This window comes from Epinephelus lanceolatus, chromosome 15 (genome assembly GCF_041903045.1).
Source record: "Epinephelus lanceolatus isolate andai-2023 chromosome 15, ASM4190304v1, whole genome shotgun sequence".
In the NCBI taxonomy this organism is placed as follows: domain Eukaryota; kingdom Metazoa; phylum Chordata; class Actinopteri; order Perciformes; family Serranidae; genus Epinephelus; species Epinephelus lanceolatus.
The window spans coordinates 18977617-18998548 of NC_135748.1; the positions used below are offsets into that span (position 1 = coordinate 18977617).

The 20932-nt window shown below is 43.3% G+C and overlaps 1 protein-coding gene across 4 annotated transcripts in view; it reads right to left on the bottom strand.

Moving 5' to 3' along the window:
• LOC117267165 (formin) overlaps nt 1–20932 on the bottom strand; it is a 66417-nt gene that overhangs the window by 8620 nt on the left and 36865 nt on the right. For 2 of the 4 annotated variants that reach the window (XM_078175017.1, XM_033642884.2), the window contains 8 exons: nt 18963–19024; nt 18591–18679; nt 16850–16979; nt 16603–16749; nt 14031–14090; nt 13823–13943; nt 7158–7250; nt 1422–1473 (listed from right to left, as the gene is read on the bottom strand). In XM_078175017.1, the coding sequence (XP_078031143.1) occupies nt 1422–1473; nt 7158–7250; nt 13823–13943; nt 14031–14090; nt 16603–16749; nt 16850–16979; nt 18591–18679; nt 18963–19024 (754 nt within the window). Of the gene's footprint in view, nt 1–1421; nt 1474–7157; nt 7251–13822; nt 14091–16602; nt 16750–16849; nt 16980–18590; nt 18680–18962; nt 19025–20932 lie in introns of all 4 variants that reach the window. The other 2 variants (XM_078175016.1, XM_033642882.2) reach the window with 1 other exon arrangement.

Genomic DNA, 20932 nt, shown 5'->3' on the forward strand with positions numbered 1-20932 from the left:
GGACTCACAGCAGTCTAAACTCACAGACTCCTCACGAGGCTGAGGTATTAGGTAGCACTGAAGATGTGTTGTCTATTTCCTTTATCAACACCATAATGTTGTGGCCACTGCTGCTGTTGCGTATGTTTGTGTGAGGATCCCTCATCCAGTGCAGATGTGAGAGCCCACCCAGGGCCCGGTGAGCCCGCTGACGCCCATATTCATCAACAGCGTGTCACTTTTACGAGGTGGCTCTGTGGGAACCTGAGAAAGAGCCCCTCCCTCCTCCCGCCTGCTATACCTAGCGCCAGTCAGCCAGCCCCCTCTTTAGATGAAATTAAAGGAAAACTTCATTAAAGGCAAAGGTGCTGTCAGCTGCGGGGCCCTTTTGATCAATATTCCCCTCCAAGTTCAACGCCTTCATTACAGTGGTGTCACTCATGCACGAGAAGGCGCACACACACACACACACACACACACACACACACACACGCACACGTGTCAGTCCAGTTTAGCAGGTAGAGATATCACTACATGGCGAGGGTGGGGGTGAGGGACCAGGACAGAGAGTGAGAGGTGCAGCGATTCTCTTGGCTTAAAAACAGCAACATGAAACAGAACAGTTTGGAGCTGTGTGCTGAGTTATAGCATTGTCCAAAGCAATCAACTTCCTAATTGTTTATAGTTTCCATTTTCCTGCGTCCGGCGTCTTTCACTTTCTCCTTTATATGCGATCGTGATTTATTTTGGAAGTGGAAGAGTTGCGATATAAAGCAAACAATTCTGCTCTCTATCCAAACAAGGCAAAAATAATCTATTTGCTTTGTTTGTCTGCTCCACCATCTTTTTCCAATATGAAATGTTCCAGATATGATTTCGCTCGGACGGCGAGCTCAGCGGCTGCCAGTGTGTCTTACGTCTATAAATCTCTCCCAAAACTCTCGGGAGTCTTCTGCACAAAACATGGCAGATAAGAATGATAGGGACTGCAGGGGAGGAAGCACAGGGCGTTCAGGCTGAAAATACAGTACACTGCACATTATGTGTGTGTGTAGAAATCCCCTGCTGTCTCTGACAAGGATGTTTATTTGTCTTTAAGACAGACTGCAAAAAGCCTAGACGTTAGAACAGGTGTAGAAATACTCAAAATGCTGCGTATATGAAACGGTAAATGGAATTTCTCAACACAGTGCTGTGAATGAAGCCCCTCTTTACTGGAAACCTTATCAGCTGCTGCTAATAACTATGTTCAACTATACAAACAGAAAGCATTAGTGCTATCAGAAACCAGCTGTATTATCTAAGCATGCTAAATAACTGCTATGTGATGTTTGCAACCCCTGACTCCCTTGTTGAGGAGTGAAATCCACAGGAAATGTAAATATTTTCATTCATAATTCTGAATGTATCTCTGCTTGGGGTTGTTTAAGTTGGTGTCTTACCTCCTCTGTGCTGAATTGAGTCGCTCCTCTTCAGCTGAATGATCCTTTTGAGCTGAAAAAAGAGAAAATATTGGATTATAAATTAAATATTAAATATTAAATATTGGACATAGATAACTAAATGTTTCCACTGACAGCCACTGAGAACTGAGCCCAGCAACACCAGCAGGTCCAGAGGGGGGCGCTGTGTTCATCAGCCGTCCTTAGAGTGGTCAAACAGGAAGAAAAGAAGAAGAAGAAGGGCTCTGGGTTGAGATGTCAGTGACACAGTGAGCGTGTTATCCTAGTGACAGTTCAGCACATTGTAAAGTTTGCCATGCTTCTGTGTGTTGACGCATGAGAGTGCGAACCTGTGACGCCCGGGCACGGGGCGGGGAGCGGTGGTCTGTTTGCCGAGGTGCCTGTGTCGACATACGTGTGCGTGTTGGAGCAGGGGCGCAGGGTTGAGCAGAAAGGCTTGGGAACTGGAGGCTCCTGTGGACTCCTGCCATGTAAAAGTGTCTAAATGCAAGGCAGATGTGTGCGGCAGGCCAGGCCGAGGTGCAAGAATTTATCTAGGGCCAGAGAGTGCCTGTGATCTCAGATTTATTGCATTTTTCCAGATTCATCCTTTTTACAATGATGGGGGACCTTTCCTACTTGAAGATTTAAGAGGGGGAAGTCTCCAAAAAATTGTTCAAAGGCAGGTTTGGGGGTCTTTTGGGAGAAGGTGAGCTTAAGCCTCCGACCAACCACCCCTTTTACTTTTACTCGTTTTTTTTTTTTTTTTTTTACATGTATGTGGGCAAAGGGGGCTGAGGTAAACCTAATGAAGGAAGGTTGTGGCCATGTCTGGGATAGACGGAGGAGGGGGGGAAGAGTAGAGGGGCCGTGACCAATGGCGTTAGTCTCAGTGGGGGTCAGGCTGGCGCCTGAGGTACCCCTCTGGTGCGACTGTGCAGAGGTGGCACTGGAGCCGACAGGCTGAGGGAGGGAGAGGGAGAGTGGCCCAGAGAGAGAGAGGATGTGTGAAGTTTCTCTTCCTCCGCTCCCTGTGTAAACATGAAACCAGTAGTCGCTAACTAGAAAGTTATGAGATTTGCATGCTGAGAGGGACAATAAATTAGGGCTTTAAAACTCTGACACACTTTCCTAAACTGCCACTGTACCTAAGCAGCCAGATAACAAAGAGATGGAGGGCAGTCCAAGAGGGATGCTGAGGACCTTGAGGATTTCCACAAAGCATCCCTCTCCGTCTCCCTACACCACCTCTATTCGACCATCTCAAAGACTTCATCAAAAACAGCCTCCTTGGACAGTTTTTATCTGCAAATTCTACTCCGTCTACGTAATTCACAGTCATGTGAACAAGTGGAATTTTGGTTATTGGGGGCTGACTCACTAACAACAAAGAAAGCCTGAGGATGTGATGATACACATGTATTTCCTAAGGGAGCCAGCAAAATGAGACTTACACGAGCCCAGATTAAAAGCAGAAATTTGTTTTCAATTAGTCATGGCTTGTATTCAACACGAAAAATATGCCCGTAAGAGTATCCCCAGAGGTTTCAAAGAACTTCTATTAAAAGGGGAAACGAAAAGGTGGTTGATTAGATGTTGAGACGCCACATTGTTTTAACCTCATGATAGAGAATTGTTCTGAAGATATAAAGAGAAATAAACTGTAGAGGAGAGGACTTGGCTCAAAACCAGAACACAAACAGCGACGGGACAAGCACAGGAACAGCCTTACAAGAGGACGGATCACTGGATTTCGGAGGTATCCCCTGTTAGATCTGGGAGAGATCACACAGGCAAGTTTAAGAGGCAGAGCACAGGGCGTTTGGGTTCACCTGCAGGCCCCGCTGTGAGCCTCTCCACAGGTTGGGTTACGGGTCAGCGCTACTCAGAAACACACGTCTTTATCTGTGGATTCACTGGTACACTTTGATCCTCTTGTATAAGGAAGGAGTCATACCTAACCGTTAATTTCAATATCTCAAATCATGTGTCAAACACATGCATCTGTGGTCAGCCTCCTGAGTTGTTACCTGGGTGAGAAATTCACTCATTCACCAATGAGTCAGAGTTTAAGAGCCTCAGCCGCTCTTTGATGTGAGGAGCTGTTGCTTTGTTTTGCCTTTTGAAGTCATGGAATCATCACGAAACGATGATTACGCACCACTCCTCCCAAAGCATGGGCAACGGCTCGAGGAATTCTGTTTATGAAAGGAAAGGTTTACAAGTATCCCACTGGAAAGTTTATGTTCAAGATGTGCCGCTGCAAATCAATGCCGCTTTGTAGCCAGTGGCAACCACAGTGGTTCTGAAAGCTTCCAAATATTCTGATACTGACCAAAGCTCAGGGGAGGCTTTAGCACTCAGGAGTAGTTACGGAGGATAAACTAACTACAGTAGAACAATGTCATGGCAGATTTCCATTACAAGGATACGCAATCCCAGCACAGGCTCAGTGTGCAATAACAAACATATTTTCAGGAATTGTACTTCAAACATATGGACACAATCTCCCGGTGAGATACCTCATCTGACTCTTTTATGACAGTGAGTCTGTTTCACCACTCCCTGCTGCAAGTAAGGCAGGAAATTAGTCCTGAAAAGAAGTCTGGTCCTCGTGTGACATTGAAACATATTGCTCCGTCACTAAAACTTAGAGAAGATGTTGTGACTTGATGCTGATTAACACATGGCACACATTGCATCACACCCTAAGTCCTTATACTTCAGGCCTCAGCTGGTGAGTATTATAAAATATAACTTTCGTCCATTTTGCTGAAACTGTCACTATAATATGAAAGAAGTATTATAATCTGTGAAAAAAATCCTTCCTCTGACTACCCTATTGCCTTGTAGCGATTCTAACAGCCTTACCGCACATTAACGAAACAACCAATCAGAGCCAAGAAGTCTCTAACACAGCTGTCAATCATGTCAGTTCCTTGTGTGAAGTGCGATTGAACTGTCAAACTAGGCAGCACTGATTCTGTTACTGCATTTCCTATTTCTCACCCCAAATGTCCTCGGAAACATTTTTTAGTGTACTGTTTAGCTGTTATATGAGAAAGTTAGTTCAGGTACTTCAGTCTACCGTTTCCACTATGGCACCTGTGTCACAAACGTTCTCATTTTACAGCTAAACAGTACACTAAAATATGTCTGTGAACATATTTGAGGCGAGAAATAGGTAATGCAGGGACAGAATCTTGATACAGATTTGTGACGAGCCGTGATTGACATGATTGGCAGCTGCATTAGAGACTGCTCAGCTCTGTCTCACGTGTTTCTCTCAGAATACAGTGACAGTTTTGGCAAATATGACAAAAAGTAGTTTTAAAGTGTTCCAACCAAATGACCAAAAGCATGTTTTTAGATATTCACCTCTCAGATTTCTGCCTCCACATCAAAACAGTGGAGGCTAACACAATTTTGTTTGTGGTGCTCGCAGTAAATATTTAACAGAAGGAATCCTGGGTGCCTAGTGGTGCCAACTGACCTTTATTGCACATCATAACCATCTTTCTCTCTTCTCATGTTCGCTGCCTGTGTCTCTTGTTTTAACTATAATGTAAATCTATAAACTAATACATGCAACCCCTCAAAAAAACAACCATTTCAAAAAGAAAATCAACACCAAATTCTCATCTAGAACATCCAGAAACAAGTTCCCTAAACACTCCAATCATCTAGCTGTGTGCAATTTTTGTAGTGACTTTTTCTTTGGTAGAAAAGTTCCAATAATAACTCCGAGAATTGCGTGTGAACTAACCCTTTAAGACCCTTCTGGTCTCATGTTGACTGTTACCTCCATGTATCTGCTTATTTCTGACAGCACCGCTCTACTGTACACGCTGCAATATACAGTATAATTGTATGATAACGGCAACTTCATCGAGGTAGAGAGGTATTGGCACAAGACAAGTCTCTTTAAACGCCTTGCACTGATATCAACTCAAAGCCTACAGCCTGACAGGATTTTAATAACAACACAAAATGCTGCCGGATCCATGCCCACAAGCACCAGTGCCAAGCCTTCAGTAGAGATATTGCAAGCAGGTGGACTCTAAATTGGCCAAGTGACCTGAATCTGATGCCACATTTATGTGACAGCAGGAGAAAGAGATGGAGCCATCTGTGGCAAACGGAGACGCCATAATGGCATTCACACGGATGCGGGGGAAGGTTTGTGTATAATAAAGCTTCGGTGAAACAAACGTAGAGCAGCATATGGGTGTCTAATGGCCGGCGCTGACCATCACTTTAATGATAAGTAAGCCATAAGTCATGAAAATGTGTACACAGTTACCTTCATTAATTTACCAGCCAGAGTACTTGTGTTTAAATTCTTACACTCTGCCAGAACAAAAGTTATGAAGGTTGAAAGGGACTTAGGCGTGGAGGGATTCTGTGCACCTTTCTTTCTTTTTCTGTGTGTTTCCAGTAAAACTAATCCCCCCAATGTGCAGTTTGTAGACCTGATTCTTTCCACGATAGAAGGCACAAAGTCAGGGTACTTTAACAGAGCACTACCAGTTCAGAGGCAGATATGACAACTATAATAACGGGTGGGAAGACCAGTGTCTTGGTCAGAAAGGGGACAGAAAGTGAGAGGATGAGTGTGTGTCAGGAGAAGCTCTCCGCCTGTCCCGGTGGTCCCCAGGCCTGATCCACTGAGGCCGGCCAGTCTTTACAAGGCCGCGGCCAGAGATGTCCTGCCAGCTTTATGGCAGCCAAGAGTACATGAGAACCATGTTAGAGGCAATGTGATCCCTTCTACAGGCCTGTAGACTCCTGTCCTCATGCTGTCTTACAGCGCACCGAGACGCCCTCTCCCAGCAAGAACAAACACACACACACACACACACACACACACACACACACACACACATGCACTGAGAGGCAGATTCTGCACCACCCAGCTGACTGTCTGACATGGCAAAAAACATAATTATACCTTTCTTTTTTAAAGGTCCCATGCTGCTGTCTGGGTGAAATGGGGGCTTTTCTAGCTCTGTTAGCTCACTTTCATGACTATCTCCTCAGCTGTAAATCCTCTGTCCAAATGAATGTTTCATCTTTGAAGACACTGGGAATTTTCTTCAGGGTCCTTCACAGCTTTACACGAGACAAGGCAGCGTATGAGCAGGACTGAGGGCAACATCTATTATCAGACTGACAGCAAGATCTTGAGCTTGTCATCATGTGTCATTGAAGATGCCTTCTCTTGACTGACACAACTCAAGGCAGATTTGCGATTACATCGGTGAAAAAGTATTTCACAGGAGTCAAAGATTACACATACACACTCAAAGACAAAGTCTAAACCGTAATCAGTTATTAAGTTAATGCAATCTGTTAAAGTGGTAATCAGCGTTTCCTGTTTTTTCTTTTGTTGCTGTCTTTTGGTGTTAAAGGGTCACTGCTGAGTTACTTTTGCATTTTTTGTTTCTATATCATGGCCATCAATTCCTGTGTGTATGAGGATTTCCCCAAAAACAGGAATTAAAAAAGGTATAGCGCAAAACAGATAAACATTTCGGGGCGCCCAGTAGCTCAGTGGTGAGAGCTGTTGTCCCATGTACAAAGGCATCGTCCTTGCTGTATGTCATTCCCCCATCTCTCTCCCCCTTCATGCTATAGCTATCCCTTCAAATAAAGGCAAAAGCCCCCAAAAATATCTGGAAAAAAAGCTGACACATTTTTCTATGTCTGTGATTTAGACAAAAAGTCTCGACTCACCAGCAGAGATAAATCCTTCCATCTTCTCCTTGAACGGCTGGAGGTGTTCCTCTGACGAGTTAGCACACACCTTCTGCACGTTCTTCTCACAGGCTGATAGAGAGAGCAGAAAAGAGAATGGAGAGATGATGAATAATATAAATGCCTCTTCATAAAAAGGGAATGCAAAAAAGTAAGGGGATATAAACAATTAAAAACTAAGAAAGCTAATTAATAACATGGTGTTAGGTTCATGAAATGTGATGAGGATAAAAAGGAGATTATTCAAAACAAGCTGGGACCATCTTTAAAAGCTGCTCATTAAAGTCTTCTTTCTTGTTTTGTAAAGTGTATTGAGACACTGTGACGTCCGCCCAAAATAAACACACTTACAGACTAACCAAATGTGCCACAATGGAAGCCACAGACACACTCCCCTTGTTACATGAACAGAAAATGACAACAGCGATGGAGGGGAGACGAAACTGGGTGTTTAACATGTTGCTGCTGTTTCTGAGGTCTTAATACTGAACCCTGGGAAGGTGTAGTCAAAGGCAGATTTCCACTGTGTATCCTGCCGTCAGACCTGTCCGTCCATGTGAGCGCAGCAGATGTGTTTGCTGTTTGCGGATGGGTTTGGTGCCAAATGACCCAACTCACACAAGCTCAAGAGGAAACAGCCGTGACTGAGCGTGTTCCAGCTGAACCTTCTCCATTTCCTCTCCACTGTAATCCCTACTATACACACAGACGCCTGGTAAAGAAGAACTTCGGCATATTCCTCAAACCTGTAAGTCATTAATGGCTGCAATAAATACCTCAACTTGCTTATGACTGCATAGCATAACAGTTCCGCAACACAACAAGAGCATTAACAAGTCTGGCCGCTGTCTCATTCGACGGCGTTGCTGCTGTTAGATCCGAGTTTGGCTCTCATATGTTCACACGTGGAGCTGCTGCACCTGCAGCTCGGTGAACTCAGTCTATTACATCTTTTATTTATTGGCTGTCTTAATAAATCAGGCAGGAAACACCATGTCTGCGAGTTAAAATTGAGGAGTAACGACACACAGCCTCACCGTCTGGATTCCAGGACACTTCTTAAATTCATTGATAGTGAGAGGCGGCGGTGATCAAAATAAAAAACAGAAATCAGCAACCATGCAAACACGTCAACATATCCTGCATGGACAAACCGCGTTTCCTTACCAGAAATCCCCCAACTCAAAAGGACCCATTAAAACAGTGTTCAAAACAGCAAGTCTACAATTTAGAGGCGGCTCTCTTCCAAATGTGGTCCAGACAGCAGAGGCCGCAAGAAGGAAACCCACAAAAACACAGCAGCTGTAAAGAATAAAAACTAAAAGCTCCGCTTTGAGACATTGTCTTGGAGTGATGATACATTTTTTAGAGGAATGCGTTCAAAAGGAGGATTCTACTGCGAGTAAAGACTGACGCCATGCAGCAGGTCAGATGGAAGACCTTAGATTTCAAGGGCCTTTACCTGGAATATTAAAAATCTTTACTGGTCACAAATAAAGCTGAAGTGTGTTTATGAAGCTGTGATTGTGAATGTGCTGCACAAACAGTTCCACAAACAAAAGAAATCAGATTCAGCAAAAGATATGACAACTTACGATATGTTTTTTGTGTCTAACTTAATTCTAAAAAAGTATTTTAAAAGTTTAGAGTATTTTAAAACCTGTTTTTAACATCTGTGTCAATGGGCTGTCTAGATATGGAGAAAATAAAATGATGAGAAACATAAACTGTGTCATTTGTTCATGTGGGCTTGTGAGTTACTACTTTGATTGGAGTAAATTTTATTTGTGTACTTTTCAAAATTTGAGCCAAGTGTGTAATGTTGACCAGATGGCATATAATTGCTATTAAAAGGCTCAGTAACAAAACAAGCACAGGCTCATGGATCCATCCAAAAATACCCTCAGACTCAGTTTGAACTGCAACTTTAAATATTTTAATCGATCATTGGATCAATCAACTCCACTTTAGAGTAAACGTGTAATTAATTTATATCTTTGTAGAGAAAAAGTTTGAATTTAAAATTTGAGACTAAAAATTCAAAAACACATCTTGTATTGACTTTCTCACTGACTATTACTGTAGATGTAGACTAGTCTCAAAATCTAAATGCATATATAGATATATCTCTATAGTGAACAGCAGCATGCTTGGTCACAATTTAGTTATTGACATTATTACTGGTCAAATTTTATGTTAAATAATATACAGAGGAAAAATAAATCGAAAAAGTCAGAGGTAGTTTTTGTCTTAATTCTCTTAAGTAAGTTAGAAACAAACAGCATTTATGTTTGACTGATCAAAGCTGAATTATGCAGATCTAAAACTCATTTAAATTTGAAATTAATTACACAGTATTGAAAAATTCTAATGACCACTGTGACATATCGCTACCGAAATGACAAATCAAACTGTTCAGACAATAATTACGTATATGTACAATCAACACTTTCATATATACAATACTTCAGGAGCAAATGAGATCATCTTGATTAATGTAACATTTAGTAAAAAATTAATATACACTAGGTTGACACAATTCATATATATGTGTCTAACAAAACAAACTGCGTGACCCCTACTTTCCACAGTTACAACAGCTTCTCCTCTCTGTTTGTGACCAGCAAGGAAAACACAGCTGATTTTCCAGTTTACAACCACGACTGCACCACAGTGTCGCCCCTTGGCTGCTGGTGGCACAGCTCGTCCCGTCAAGCTCTCTGTCCGCAGAGGACCAGCGTCCCGCCGCAGACAGACAGGATCATGATGGGAGCCACAGCAGCCGATCTTTAAAGCCCTTCCACTGTTGCTATAAGGGGAAAACAGATGAGATCACAGGCAGTGGACTCAGCATCTTTGGGAGCGGGAATGTATTCTCCATTAGGACGACATCACTGATCAAAGGCTCTGTGAATATCTGTATGGTTAGAAATAATTTGTCAAACCAGTGTTTGTACCCGGAGTCACAGTTACAGATTGATTTGGTTTTTGTGGACTGTGTTAAACCAGCAAAAACAGAGGAAGTTGGAACATGTCCTGAGCTAGATTTGAGCAAACACATCCACAGCCACAGGTACAGAACACCACACTGTGGGAATACACACAGACTGAATCAGAGCGGTTATCTTGAGACACTCGAACACTTACAAACATGCATCTATCTCTCCTGAGGAATCATTGCTCAATCCATCATATCCGAATGGGAGAGTGTCGACCAGCTATTGTGTAATACATGACAACAGCTGCGGGTAAACAGGGTGGTGGTGGTGGAGTAAACGGGAAGAAAAACAAACAAAAGAGCCAGACTTCTGCTCCAGGATTTACCCTGTGCGGTTTGCAAAAAAAAAATTGGGCAACTTTGATGTCAATATGTACTTACGATTTAACCGCAGCCCCCACTGCAGCTACCAGGAAATCACAGCACACCGAGACAATGCACAACTGTGTGTGTGGATTAGAGAAAATGCTTAAGCAGTGGATGGGGAGCCTGCGGAGCACCACAAGATGAGTGAACTAGCTGTGTGATGAATGTGTCTGTCTCAGAAACGCCCTGCCACCTCCCGACTCTGTGGCTCTGGGTCATTATTAAAAGTAAACACTGAGGGAGCAAACTATCAGAAAGGAGAACACAGTGATTCCTTGTTGTACAAATTCCTGCATGTAGAATCAGATGCTGAACCTCTTGTACGTACTCTGGAAGATGTTTTACTGCTCTATCAGAGATAAAACCAGCTCCAGCACTGGCATATTCTAGTTATTTATACCTGGAAAGTAAAATTCTCTCACTGATCCCCAATTATCTCCAATTCCAGCAGACTGTCAGACGTCCAGCTCCCCTTTCTATGGGATTAAGCCTCCTGTCCCCCCTCAGTGAGGCCAGCCAGGAGACTGCCTCCGCAGGGAAAGGTAAGACACACTCTCCCCTTCCCACTCTTCATAAATCAACCCGTATCCATCAAACTATAACCTTTCTCGTAAATCTTTGCTGCAGAACACTGTGCTGACAGGTAGAAACATGAGGCAGGGCTTACAACATGACACGAAGCATTAACTCTTGTCAAAATTTGGATGCAGGGAGCATCAAAATCACTCAGGTGCTGCCTCGTGAAAGATTTCTATGAATAGTCAGAGCAGTATTTGTCTATAATCGTCCTATGGGTTCAAGCCTGCTGGTGGTGGAAGAGGGTGAAAGGGTACAGATGACCCTAACTCAAGGCCCAGGGGAGGCCCATGAAAAGGTCTGAGCACCACTGGTGGTGCTGAAACTGGTGTGGATGAGGAGCTCAATTTAAAAAAAAGTCCACTTGTCCATAATTTCCAATGGCTGGCCTGAACTATTTTAATTAAGGAATTTACGACGCTCTGAAGTTACTGGAAATGTCTGGATTACACAAGTGAGAAACAATCATACACAGGCATCACTGGAATCTAATTCTACAAACAGCATAATACTAATCTGCAACTGTGCAGAGAAAAACAGGTTTAAATAGAGTGAATACACATGCAAAATTAAAAGAAAAAGCTGTGCAGCATTTGATGAATGTTATGAATGAAGTGTTCTGCGTAGCCCTATAATTAAAGTACATGCCATTTGCACCAATCACTGACAAATATCCCAAAATTCAGCACTACTTTTCTCCTGTTTGGTGAGATGAGCAGTGACTGCACCTCAGCACACCGGCTTCACACACGCCGTTCCAAGCAGAGCCTCCGTCGTAAAACAGATCTCAGACTAAAGGCCCTGCCTGAACCTGACATTAAAGGCCATTTAAAATCAGGACACTGTCTGATTTGCCACAGTGATTAATGCCTAACCCGGGCCAGGTCTTCTGTGAAACACTAAACTCCCCTGAGCAGCAAATGAGCTCTGACTGTTTCTTTTTATTTGATCCTATTTCATTCGGTAGCGTCCCTGACTCTCTGTCCAGTCCAATTACACGGCAGTTTGAGGGATCTTTATGTGGGTACTCACTGGTCTGAAAATACAACTTCAAGTTTGATCAGTGACTCCTCGTGATGGACCTGCAGTTGTGAGGGATTTTAAAGATAAATGCAATGATTGGTTTGGGTGATGGGTGCTGAAGATAATTGAACGAATATACATGATTTGAAAAAGTATTTGTCTTTATGTGAGCTGAGAGTCCTACAGTAGGTCTGGGTCCTCCTCATGGCCTCCCACTCATCCCTCTCCCCCTGAGAGGAGCACAGCAAGAGGTCATCACCCTCTCCCCAAACAGGAAGCCCCATCAAAAAAGGATCATGTTTCTGCACAAGCCAGTGAAGGAAAGGGCAGCCAAGTGAACAGGGAGCCGCTCCTGAGCATCACTGATGACTACACGCTGCACACACACACACATGCAGCAAAGCACAGAAATGTCATCACGTCTGCAAACACACTGCTGTCCCACTTTAAATACAGTATTTGTATGAGAGAGACATCCATTGATGCTGCCTAAGAAGCTAGGAGACACTGCTAGTGCCGAGTCTCCTGACCTTTGACCCAAGCCTGGAGGGCAAGACACCGCTGACCACTGCAGTCGCCACCTCGGGATCAGGCAGCCTGGCTCGTCTCAGCCAAACAGCGCGAGTAAACCAAATCGTGATTCAGTGTTAGCCTCTCAGTGTCAGACACAATTCACAGTGTGGATGGAAGTGATCTGTGTTAGCGTTATAATTAAGACCACTTGCTTTCTTTAGGCTGGTTTATAATAGCCAGGCATAAATATTTATTCCTGGCGGCTGGAGAGGATAAAAATGGTGGAAGTCAGAGGTGGAGCTCACCAAACATCTACAATCCGAAGCTCACCCTGTGATGCTAATACCCCCGAGGACTACTGTGCCAGACTGCGCTGCAGCAGAGATCAAATACGAGGGCCCTTGTGTTGCATTTATTGTCTTCAGGTCTTCTATTTTTCCTAATAAATGACTGACAGCTTGAGGTGGGTCTGGGTACTTTAGTAGACTCTTTGTATTTTTCCCCCGGGTCAGAGAGGAGAGGGCTTTAACAGCGATCTAAAAAACGTAGGGGAGAGCTGCAGAGCATATCTAATTGCTTTCATATGCCATATTATTGGTTGATTTAAATAACCACAGACACCAGGGGCACTGGGGGGCATCGCCTTTAACCTCCGCATCGCCCTGACCAAGACTGACTGGCTGGCTGGCTGGGTTACTGAGTGGCTCGGCGCCCACGACACTTTGAGCACCGAGATCAATCTGCAGTATCACTCTGATGCTTTATCAGTGACCTAAAATTTGCTTTCTGGGTTTTACTCCGGCTTTTCTGTGCTCTAGAACAAAGAGGTGTAGATGTTTCTATCACTGGTCCCAAAAGAGGAGAGGCTGTGATGTTATGATGACACAGTGGTTAAGACATACAATGTCTGGAAACTGGGAAAAGCCGCCTCAGGCCATCCGAGGTCCTTAATACACCCACAAACCTCTTCAGAGGGCAGGAAGAGTACATGGGATGTTACATTTACATTCAAACTGCTCTGGTGAAAGACGTTACTGTATACAATTACCCTGACTGATTTACAATCAAACAAATGTGACCTAAGCAATAAAATGCTACGTGGTGTGTGGTTTGAGCCTCGACACCCACGGTGAAAATGAATGCACTTATACAACGGGGCATGTCCTACCAGTCAGATCTCTCTTCAGCTTCCTGATGTCCTTGGTGAGGTCTTCAAACTTAACTTGACCAGCCTGGAAGAAATCCTGAGGCTCTGGCATTGGAAACACGCTCTTTTCTGTGCCGGCATTCTTGAACGGAGGAACAAACATTAAAGTGTTGAGTGACAGATGGTTTAAGAGTGTAATATTGTGTGAATCTGACTGATGGTGCCTTACCTTGTCAAAGTTACGCAGGTAGTATAAAACCACATACTCCACCAGGTTGATACGATTGTCCTGAGGAAGAAAAGTCAATTCTACTTCACATTACATGTTAATATTTCACTCTAATATGCATAGACCAGGGGTAGGCAACCAGTGGCTCCGGAGCCACATGTGGCTCTTTAGCCCCTGTCCAGTGGCTCCTTGAGCCTTTGAGAAAAGAATTCTATGGAAATTCATTCTATCAATCCATATGTTGCTGAACCTCGATAGCAGTGGCTGGTTAGCTATCGATGCCAAATCCAAAAAAGTAAATTGAATAAAATAGAGAATGTAGTAGTGCGTGGACAGATTTGTTTGCTCTCACTGCCAGCTCTGCAAAATTTAAGTACCAGATAATTATTAATAGTGCCCTGCACAGTGTCCACCTTGTGGTAAAACATATTAACAAATGCTTATTTAGACCATAAGTATACGCTAATTTAGACTTAATAGGCTATTTACCTTGATTATAAGGCTCAAACATGTTTTGCGGTTGCAGGGTTGCAGACCCCTGGCATAGACCTATGTCGCTAATATTCATCTGGTAATAATGGCAAACTTTCCCCCAGTTTTCCTGGGAGACTGCCATTTTTCATTGCCCTCTCATGGTTCCTCCTGGGGTCACTATTCTACCATATTTCTCCAAATTTATGACAGACCTTCACACTTTATATTCCTTTTCATTATCACAAACTTTTTCTGGCACTCTACACCGTGTATAAGCTAATTCGAAGACTCTAAGTATGTCCACCCGGACAACAATAAAGCTACACCAAATGCTATTTCCTGGCATGCACGTGACCTCATCCTCCTCAGTGTGTGACAAGAGGAGAAAGAAATGGAGAGTATGAAAGGGAACAGGTTACATGTAATGTTAGTGGGTTAGTATGCTGCCATTTAAGGTCCGCTAAAAGTGCTTGTTTTTGCCACTGACAGGCTCAGACTGTTATTAGAAATGTCTGACAACATAATAGAAACCCCTACAGAGAAATGAAATGTTTTCCCTACCATTTGTTGATCTGGTGTGTTTGTTAGTGTGTGTAACTAAAGCCCTTTTTAAATAGGAATTGTGCAAATTTGCAGGAAAGCCCAATCAGTCTTTTCTCAGCATTGGCTAACCCTAACCCTAAAAACAAAATTGAGGAGTGCAGCAAAATGCCGCCTACCTACTTTTGTTTATACAGAATGCGCCTTTTTCGGGCAATGGGGGCGTGAGCAAGTAACAAATCATGTAGCTCAGTGTGTGACGTAAACAGTGACGTGGGAGGGAAGCCGCGGCTGGTCAGTCCTTCGGCGATTCTCTTGTAAGTCGGCCTGTTCTTCACCGTCCCCGTCATCTGACGGTTAATGGCCTCTTCATTTGCGAGGACAAGGAGGGTGCACAATTTCTTGTCTCCCCAGTTGCTCATCTTTACAGTGTCTGTCAGGTTTGCGTTTCCCTCTTGCTACTAGCTGCTCGCTCATTCCTGCTATCAGCTGTTTCCTGTTTATCCACCGCTAGTGGGTCGCATGTGCAGAGTCATCAACAGCTCCTCCCACAAGTCATCAACAGCCCCTCCCATTGCGGAAGGCCGCCTTGGTCTGTTTAAACTAAAAGGGTTCCGCCAATATTGACTACCCTCCGAGGCGGAAAATTGGGCATCTCAGATCAACTCGCCAATCCGGCTCTGTGTGTCTAAACACTCGCAGCTTGCCGGCAAAATGGCCCAACGTTCGCAAAAAATCTGGCAGTGTAAAAGGGGCTTAAGTCTCAATCCAGGAGAAATCTTGGTCTGAAATCTCATGGACTATTCCATGTTGTCGAGATCACCTAAATATTGAGCCATGACACTGAAAATCTTTTAGATAACAAGAACTCTTCCTGCTGCTCCTCTCACCAACTCTTATTAACATTTCCACTGTTGTTTTTTCTGCAACAAGTCACCTCTTGCGAGATTTCAGAACTCCTTGAGTTAAACTTTGTCACAATAACAAACAAACCAGTGTAGGGTAAGGAAAAATGTTTACTTTCTCTGTATGGTTCTTTCCGTAATGCTGTCAGACACTTATAATAACAATCTGAGCCTGTTTGTGGCAAAACAAGCGCAGCACAATGGACATAAATTGATGCACAATTGCCCGTAGGGATTACATTGCAGCCAGTTTTGCTGCTGTGGCTGCAGTGGTCTCTCTCAATACTGGACCAATTTCAAAAACTGTTGTCTCTATTAGTAACTGAGACACAAAAACATGGGAAAATAGGGTCTACACTGAAAAACACCAAAGTTGTCCTTAAGAGAAAAAAATACTCTTGAAAATATCAGACTTCCTGAAAAGAAGAATTCCCATTTTTTATGTAAAGGTTTAAAGGAAAGGGGCATGCATTTTAAAAAGACTGCCGCGTTGTTTTTTCCGTGGAGCTTGGGGTCGTGCAGTGAGATGAAATGAATTATTCAATATTCTTTCCTTAGATTTAAAAGTATAATTCAGTATTTAACATAGAAATGCTTCTTCTATTTTTTTAAAGTCTTAAGGTTGGTGGGTATGATTATGAGTGATGGGTTACCCTGCTCTTGACGTCCTTTAGTTTGGGGAGGATCTCCAGTCCAAAGCCATCAGCCTGACCTCTTGTCCTGTTCCCTCCGTTCATATAGTTCCCAAAGGCCAGAACAAGACCCAATACATCCCGCAGGGCATCACACTCTAACAGCTCCTGACACAGACACACACAAACATGGCCTTTAGGTTAGTAAACCTTCACACAGCTTAATGACACCTTTCTGAAGCACTGTTTGTTGACGTGATGTTCTTACTTTGCTGACATTCGAGATGACCTCCACCTTGCGACGAATAGAGGAGATGGTATCGAGGAACACTGACTGAAAGATGATGCAGTGTGCTCGGCCCTCGAAGTTGGGAATCTGGGAGAGCTCATAGAGAAACCTGGAAAACAAAAGGGGAGGAGGAGGCGGCGGTAGAAGAGAATGGGGTGTGATGTGTTATGACAGAATTAAACAAAATGTCTAACAGGAAGAACTATTTTGGGTCCTTGGCAGGCCGCGCTTCCCCATGCATGCCGACTGAGTCAATGTTGCTGTTCACAGGCAGCTGATAGTCATGAGCGGTGCCGCTCGGCTGAGTTTTAAAGGTCCACGGGGTCGGGTGGAGGGAGAGCAACGAGCGGCACACGGAGATTGATCAAAGGTAGCTCCGGCCTGATGCGGGACGACTTATGTAAACAGTGCCGTGTCAGAGGGGAGCGGAGCGGTAACATCCTGTGTGATTAGGCCCTGCTGATGGAGGTAGACGCTGAGTAGGGATGACTCGGGCAGCCGCAGTGACAGCTCTGGTCAAACATGGAAATAGGAAGGCCAGGCTGAGCGGCACCGCCGGGTCCTGGCCTCGTTAGCTGACTCAGACTACTTGACCCTGACAGGAACTACTGAAGCAATGTCCATTAATGCATATGTTACCACACACACAAAGTTGTAGTGGACTACACATCAAATAATATAGATTGAGGGAATAGACAAATGATGCCCTAATCTGTAAATAAATGTTGATCATGTTTTGAACCATATTTACGGTCGTTTAAAAAAATTATAATACCAGTAACCTTGAAAGAATACCGATACCAATAGAGTAATTTATTTGTTAACTGTAATGTGAATGTAGTGGCATGTAGTATAGCCATACTTTCAAATGTTTTGGCGGCATTCCAGCAAGCTGAACTGGCAACTCTGTCAAATTCACCACTCTCAACTTCACCCCACCACAGACTATTTGGGTTGTAGCTGCTGCTGCGGGAGTGTGAGCTCCACACTGAGGACAGTTGGTGAGAGTCAACCCAGCTGCACACACCCGGCAACAGAGCTAACAGTTAGCATCACCCAGCTAGTAGCTAACGGTTACTAAATGGTTTAACGACAGAGTTGAGCCATTTCAATGTTGATGTGTTGGGACTGTTTAATAGTTCGGTGTTGGATGTTAGCTGCTGCTGCTATGTTGGCTTGTGCTAACCGGGCAGAAGTTGAAATGACTGTTCGCTGCTAGGATAGTGGCTCCAGCAATGGCAGCAACTGAAAGTCTGCTGATCTGCCAGGGAGTCGGGAAGGTCTAGGATCAGATCCTGACACAAAAACAATCCAATCATTTGACAGGAGATGTTTTGATACTTGGTACTGGGTTACTTTCGTCTATCCCTTAAAGGTGTGGAGTACTGATACTCAGCTCTACCAATAACTAATGAATTCTCTTTTTTTTCAGTGAACAAAAATGACCTGTAAATTCAAATAATCTAATAAACAATTAATACTGGAAGAATTTCATGTTGTTTGTCATTAATTGATACATCTCAGACAACCGTGTAAATTTATTCAATTTAGCTAAATCAAATGAATGGGTGAAATATGAGGCTAATACATACTGATAGCCTAAACTCATCTTAATTTATTTGTCAAATTAATCATAGTTATATATCATGATTTATTAATGCATAATTTTCTTTGTGGAGTACTGAAATTTTTTAAAAAACATTTCGGTAGAAGATCTTACTGTTCAGGTTTGTCCAGCAGTTTGACTTCATCATCTTTAGATTTCTCATAATGACTCGTTATCTTGGCCATCTCATCGCTGGTGGCCCTCTGTGAAGACACACAAGCCCAAAATCAAGATGTAGATCAACACAGCTGAATATGTTCAGTAAGAGAATGACATACAGTAGGAAGCAGAGCAGGTTCTGTAACTGTTGGAGTGCAAGATGCTGCACAAGGATAAAAAATATATATTTGCACGGATAATAGGACGCATACTACAGCAATAAAAATAATAAGGTTTCACTATTCTCTTTAAATCTGTCAGATGACTTTACAGCCTTATGTTTCTCCTTTTTTTATTACCTCAGACAGGGTGCTCCTTCATACTTACATTTTCATATAAAGCCTCAATGGTCTCCAAATCCACCACAGAGTTGTCCACAGTCAGAACAGCTGGAATAGTAAAGACAGTCTTTATAAGCAGTCAGTCTTATAAATGGATAAGCTCTTAGCCAAAGCGTGCAACTTTTAAGTGCTGCCAGTGCTTCAAGAACACTTGTTTTTTCTGCAATTTTGCTAAACTTTGGTGAATAGAATATTATATTTGTGCAACCAGTGTGCCAGTTGTGTCTACTCACATGTACACTGCACCAACAACCACAACACATCATCCAATTACCATGTAGTTGAATTATACACCTAATTTAAAACATTAGCTGAAGGTGGTGAAGCTGGGAGTGTGGCCAGGCTGTAGAGGCAGATATATGTGGGTCAGACTTGGTCCGAGACCACAGATCCTGGGCCAACACTGGCTCAAGACAGAGAGCCTGAAACTGCTTAACCTCTGAGCCCACAGCTAGAACCACAACAGCTGACTGTAATGATTTTTAGAGCGAGGCAGGAGAAGGTGAGCCAAGTGAGAAAGAAGAGGATGCAGGAGGAGGGAAAAAGGAAGAAAGAGAAAAGGGTAAATAAAGGCTGGCAGAGATGGTGATTTAGACACGATAGGACTGAGAAATGCTACGAAAACGAAGGAAGTTTCTTGACCTGCTTCACCTACGGGCTGCCTGTTTGTTTAACTTGACTCACATAGAAAAAACGAAAGTGCGCAGGGAAGGCAGAGCGTAGAGGACAGTGCAGAAAGAATAAGTGACTCCTGTTCTGTGTCTGAGAGGTGTCACTGGTTTATGGCTCGCTGAGGGAGGATGGCTCCAGTGCTGCTGGATCAGCTGACAGTTGTCTGGCTGGTGTCAGCCGAGGAGGGCTGCACACCACCTACATGGTCTCAAATCAGTCATTCAATGTGACAAAACATCACTGTCACAAAGAACTGATGCAGACTCAGTGTTAGGAAGGCTTGATATCAAACCCCCATACTGTCTGATTAGAGATCATAATGTGATTTCAGCGACAAGTGTCAATAAAGTGTCTAAAACTAAAAGATTGGCAAGATACACCTTAAGGGAAACTAATGAATACCAGCCACAGTGGCCACAAGTGACAAGTACAACATGACTGTAATTTGTATTATGTAATGTAACAGTAGCACAAAGAGAGAGGTCACAAACTAAATTCAGTAATGTTAAAACCCTTGTTTTGTAACGTTAGCTAAAATTACGTTAGCTTAACATACAAACATTAGAAAAACTGGGTAAACTTTGCTGAATACCAGCCACTGTATCCACACGTGACAATTATCCAGTGACAGTAATTTGAGAATATATTATAACAGTAGTACAATGTACGGTATATAACAAAAATAAGCAAAAGTTTGCTAGCATTAGCTAATAGTACATTAGCTTCTTAACATATGAACATTAAATGACCTCTATGAAGTGCCCCAGGGATGACATTTTTCTGTAGGCCGACAGGGAAGTTAGCGTCGCCCTGGTTCCTTCGTCAAAGTGCCAATGGGACTTTTTGCATTGTATTTTGGATTACTGCCCAAAATAAGCTCTGTGGCAAACAAACATTAATGATACTTCCGTGTTTTGTTCAGCAAGATAGTCTTCACATGAACACCACTTTCATGACTGCTGAGGCCTATGCAATCACCAGAAGTAAAAAGCTAACGGTAGGCTATAAACGAACTACACTATGGTTGCATGACTTAACGTCACCACCATAACAAGACTGTAAAGGCGCATTCGGTGCAGCTTGGCGTGATGGCGCTCTGTCATATCATTTAGCCACTTGTTAGCAACTGCCAGAAGCACAGAAGCGTCAAAGTTCAAGAGTGGGGTATTTAGTGACGTATTTTATGTCATTGAACAAAACTTAAAAGTCTCTTCAGCTTGTGGTAACCAAAGACATACTTTCAGACATCTTACCAAAAACCCACTGACTTCAAATGTAAAATTC